This window comes from Oncorhynchus clarkii, chromosome 5, assembly GCF_045791955.1.
Source record: "Oncorhynchus clarkii lewisi isolate Uvic-CL-2024 chromosome 5, UVic_Ocla_1.0, whole genome shotgun sequence".
Lineage (NCBI taxonomy): Eukaryota > Metazoa > Chordata > Actinopteri > Salmoniformes > Salmonidae > Oncorhynchus > Oncorhynchus clarkii.
Window position 1 is genome coordinate 36,094,681 of NC_092151.1, and position 4,685 is coordinate 36,099,365.

General features: G+C 42.7%; 1 protein-coding gene across 1 annotated transcript; it reads right to left on the reverse strand.

Moving 5' to 3' along the window:
• Nucleotides 1-1,673: 1,673 nt before the first annotated feature.
• On the reverse strand, nucleotides 1,674-4,425 carry LOC139409983 (BRF2 general transcription factor IIIB subunit). Its single transcript, XM_071155399.1, has 4 exons — nucleotides 4,155-4,425; nucleotides 3,890-3,949; nucleotides 3,435-3,756; nucleotides 1,674-3,296 (listed from the first exon to the last, which is right to left on the reverse strand). Exons 1-4 carry the CDS (start codon nucleotides 4,309-4,311, stop codon nucleotides 2,426-2,428), a joined length of 1,410 nt encoding a protein of 469 aa, XP_071011500.1. The 5' UTR covers nucleotides 4,312-4,425; the 3' UTR covers nucleotides 1,674-2,425.
• Nucleotides 4,426-4,685: the final 260 nt, after the last annotated feature.

Sequence of the window (4,685 nt, forward strand, 5' to 3'; positions counted from 1 at the left end):
AGCAAGGAGGCCTTACAAACCTGACTCAGTTACACCAGCTCTGTCAGGAGGAATGGGCCAGAATTCACCAAACTTATTGTGGGAAGCTTGTGGAAGGCTACCCGAAACATTTGACCCAAGTTAAACAATTTAAAGGCAACGCTACCAAATACTAATTGAGTGTATGTAAACTTCTGACCCACTGGGAAGGTGATGAAAGAAATAAAAGCTGAAATAAATCACTCTCTACTATTTTTCTGACATTTCACATTCTTAAAATAGAGTGGTGATCCTAACTGACCTAAAACAGGGAATTTTTACTTGGATTAAATGTCAGGAATTGTGAAAAACTGAGTTTAAATGTATTTGGCTAAGGTGTATGAAACTTCCGACTTCAACTGCATTTCTATCAAATCAGAACTGGAATGTTTACTCAAAGCAAAAGTATACTAGACATGTATAGAATAAATCATATACCTCGTTTGTTTCTGTGACAAACAGTGAATTAGTTATTGATTTATCCCACTTTAAATGGCTTCTTATAGATGTTATGTAGTTCTATAAACCAAAACTCAAATATTTCCTCAAAACAAAAGTTGTAATAGTATGCTAGACATTTATAGAATAAGTCATATCTAGTTTTATGATTCAAACAGTGAATTCATTATTGATTTTTACATTTTAAAATGGCTTTTAGCGAATGTCTTTTGAATGTCGAACGTCCAAACGTGTGAATATAAAACCAACTTTACCTCGGTCGTTTACGTGGTCAGGCTTCTCACGTAATGTTACACCTTCGTTATCGTTCAGGGGACGCGCCGCAGTAACAGACAAGCTGTTTTTCCAGAGAGTGCGCTGATGCTGTAACTAGTAAGTTGGTTGTCTCTTCTTTCTTCAGTCGCTTGCTGCATTCTGTTGTTATGTGAACGATTGGCTGAGCCTTGGATACAGCCAGTATTGCTCCAAACGCGCATCACTCACTCACAGCCAGTAAGGATCCAAACCCCCCTCCTTTCCCAAACTTTTCTCGTCAAATCTACACAAATCACGTAGGTCATATATTTTGGATTCAAAACGGCAAATTTCAACAAAAAGGTGACTAGTTTGCCTCACTGTGATAAGTGTGTGAATAGGACCATTTTCCTGTCCTGCTAAGCATTCAAAATGTTATGAGTACTTTTGGGTGTCATGGAAAATGAAGTAAAAAGTACATTATTTTCTTTAGGAATGTAGTAAAGTAAAAGTTGTCAAAAATATAAATAGTAAAGTACAGATACCCCAAAAACTACTTAAGTACTGCTTTAAAGTATTTAGACTTATAAGTACTTTACACCACTGATCATTTCCTGTTTCGATCAGCCCGGTCGTGACTTTTTTCCCATGTGTCAAGAAATTCATTCGCATGAAATGTTTGGATAAGGTATGGGCCACTTTGATGGGGGTGGGGGCAACAAAACATCTGAACTCATCATGAGGGGCTGCAGTGGCTAGCGGGTCTCCATACCCACATAGTCAGAACCGGCCCTAGCCTTTTGGCTAGGTTGGTTCAACGTTGGTTCAACGCCATTTAATTGAAATTACGTGGAAATTGATTTAACCAGTCAGTGTGTGCCCTGTGGGATATGAATGGACTGACAAGAGGAGTACATGGAGAGGCAAGACTACAGGTAGACAATAACTAGAATGCACTAATCCAAGTAAAAAAAATATGTATACTTTATTGTGACAAGTACACAGTGACTGTCCACAAATCCCACATGTGGTTGCTATGGTAACAGTCCTCTCACCACAACATCAGTAAAAAAACAGAACGTGGCTTCAGAAAGTTAAAACCTAGATGACTAATGCCGAACTTATGTAGAAATGAATATAAATATTTTAGGCTGACAGCTGTAAACAACCTAATAACCAACAGTGCTGACTGTTTGAAAAAACTATTTTAGGCTACAGGCTGTGACAACATTGACACTAATTAGGCGAATGTGCACCAAAATCACTGACAGCCGGCCTGTGATGATGAACTGAGTTTAGGCCACTGTAATTAGTCAAATAGATCATTTGCAAAGAACCAAAGCTAAGGAGTCTATTGGGCCACTTCAAGTACTGTACATGGGCTTGTTTTCCAGTTTGAAGTACAGACCATTTAGTAACATATTTGGATGCACGCACACCTTCAATGCAATAAAATTGATCAGCCAAAGAATAATCTTTCAAATAAACTAACACATTAAGGATACAATCACCATTAAAATTAATATAGTCCTAAACACTGTTGGTGAGTGTTTTGAAATAAGTAGATTTAATGTGTTGCCTTATGACCTGAAGGGTACAAGAGATTATTCAATATTCATACAAAATAAATAGCCAAATCGTTGTATTATAATGCATTACAGATCAGACAGCGCAGTATAGCTAAGTCACCTGGTTACAATGTGATCCCTTCCTGTCATAACTCATCATCAGAGGAAGCTAATGCCTCTTTAGCCTCAACATAGTCTCTGATCTCCTGAGGAGTACGGATGTAACTGTCAATCTCACTGTCTGAGATCTCCTCATCACCAGTCACCTCCACCACCGGGACCTGCACCCTCCTTATCTTAGCGTACCTCACAGAAGGGGGTTCAAACAAACTCCTCTTACCAGAGTTTGGTACTGAGGGCTGGCTGTGCTGAGAGTCTGTGCCAGGCCCCGTATGTGGCAACCCCTCCATTACAACAGTGTATGTCAGGTCAACATCTCCTTGTTGCTGGACGCTCCCGGTGTCTGGCTCCCCCACAAAGGGTTCTTTAGGGGTCTGCCCTGGGGTCTGGGATAAGATAGCACCCTCCAGGCAGGTCGTGTTGGTGTGGGATCCAGGTAGGGAGTCCTCTAAACTTGGTGGGAGTATTGATTCAGAGGCCAGGGCTTCCTCGTGACTGCTCAGGGCCCTCCTCAGTAGGGTGAGTCTATGGTTCAGGATGTCATCCACCATCTGGATCACAGTCTGGGGTGTCACCTCATCCCCCCTCAGCCAGGGCAGCTCCTGGCCCAGCTTACACAGCACCTCCTTCAACTCAGTCACCCGCTTCGGAGCTATGGAGGACTTGGTCACCTTGGCCATCTGGCAAAACCTGGCCAGTGTGTATTTGAGCCGAGTCTGTGTGGGTTTCAGGGACTGCCAAGCCAGGAAGATGGAGGCCGTGAGGATGGGGATGGGCTGGCGGCCAGTCACTAGCCAGGCATCTGCAGCCAGCTCCAACAAAACAGCAGCTCGCTTTGTCAAATCCTTGGAGGACTCCGACAACTCTTCATGGACATGTTGAGGACTTAGTTTGTATCTGACAGAGAAAGGAGAGAAAATACAGTTTCTCAATAAGCATCAAATGTCTACCTAATAACAACATGTGCTATGTCAGGCAATTTATTTATCATCAGGCAATCAAGGCTAATGTTTATAGTTGAGGTGATTGACTTACGCCTGACAGTGTGTCTCCAGTAGGTTAATGATACTGGTGGGGGGAGCCTCTATCTTCAGAGTCTTCACCATCTCCTGGTAGACCACGCCTATCAGCCTGGGGTTCGCCTCCAGGAGACAACAAATGGTTCCCATGGCGATGGGCCAGCTGTGCTGCCTGCAGGTCGCCAGCACGCAGCATCCTGCCAGAACCTCTTTCTTCTGCAGACTAACCCTGATGAAGTTAGGGTGCTCATAGGCCTGCTTAAAATGGGTCTCTGCAGTCTCCTCCATGAGGAAAGTGAGTCTGAGAATACGACAGAGAGCACGCACCCGGTGTATGCCTGTTTGGAGGAAGTGATACATTATTGCCAGCCAAACATGATTAAAATACACAGCATTGTGTGATATCCAACCCTCACATTGTGTCAGAAACAGGTAGTCAGTAGTTCTACAGGGAAACGGTGCAGTTCCTACCATTGATTAGATTCCGACATGGCTTCTTGTCCACTTCTGTGCTATTACTGTATCTTACATCTACAGGACCAAAACAAGCAGACAAGGAAATACAAACAAAGTGTTCAATTAAATCAGTCACAATATAGACAGCAGGTATGTGGAATAGCCTTAGAGAAGACTGCATGACCTACACTCAGTAGGAAAGCACATTCTTAGCTGCATAAATATTTGTGCTAAGATGGTGACAGATAAACCTGTAAGTTAGATAACTAACGTTAGCTACCTGTGCCCTGTGTCTCTTCACTTCGGGTAGTGGTGAGTAGACCTTCGGATACCACAGCGCCACAATCTGCACATACAAGTTGTGGCTGTGAATAATGTTCGTCGTCCACTATGTCGAGCGAGCCACACTCCGGACACTTCAGACCGACAGTAGCCATCTTCAGGTTGATGTATGTTGGTTAAAGTTAGCTAGCAAATCATAAACTTGTGAGTCAATACCATTCATGTGTTGTGAACGACCAATGAACGTTTCGAGTTCTTAATGTGAGCTCAGCCTTTATAATCCGTGTAGGAACAAGGCACCCTTACTTTCGTTCCGCTATTGAAAACTACTGCAACGTTCTATTGGAACAGCGCATTTTATCCATACGTTACGTTCATCGCGTGTAATCGATGCGTCAAGCTTTATTTAAAGGTTTATCACAAGATATTAATACACACTTTACAGATGAGCGATAGAAAGTGTGCGAGTGAGAGACAAAGATAGAAAGTGGTGTGTGTTTGTCAACCTGAGGCGAAATAAATTACATGA

What these genes read in the sequence shown, in the direction of transcription:
- LOC139409983 (XM_071155399.1), bottom strand. Translation starts at nt 4,311, where the DNA reads ATGGCTACTGTCGGTCTGAAGTGTCCGGAGTGTGGCTCGCTCGACATA. An exon ending in TGAAGAGACACAGGGCACAG is followed by an intron (nt 3,950 to 4,154) that starts GTAGCTAACGTT and finishes TTGGTCCTGTAG; the next exon opens with ATGTAAGATACAGTAATAGC. An exon ending in ATGTCGGAATCTAATCAATG is followed by an intron (nt 3,757 to 3,889) that starts GTAGGAACTGCA and finishes TCCTCCAAACAG; the next exon opens with GCATACACCGGGTGCGTGCT.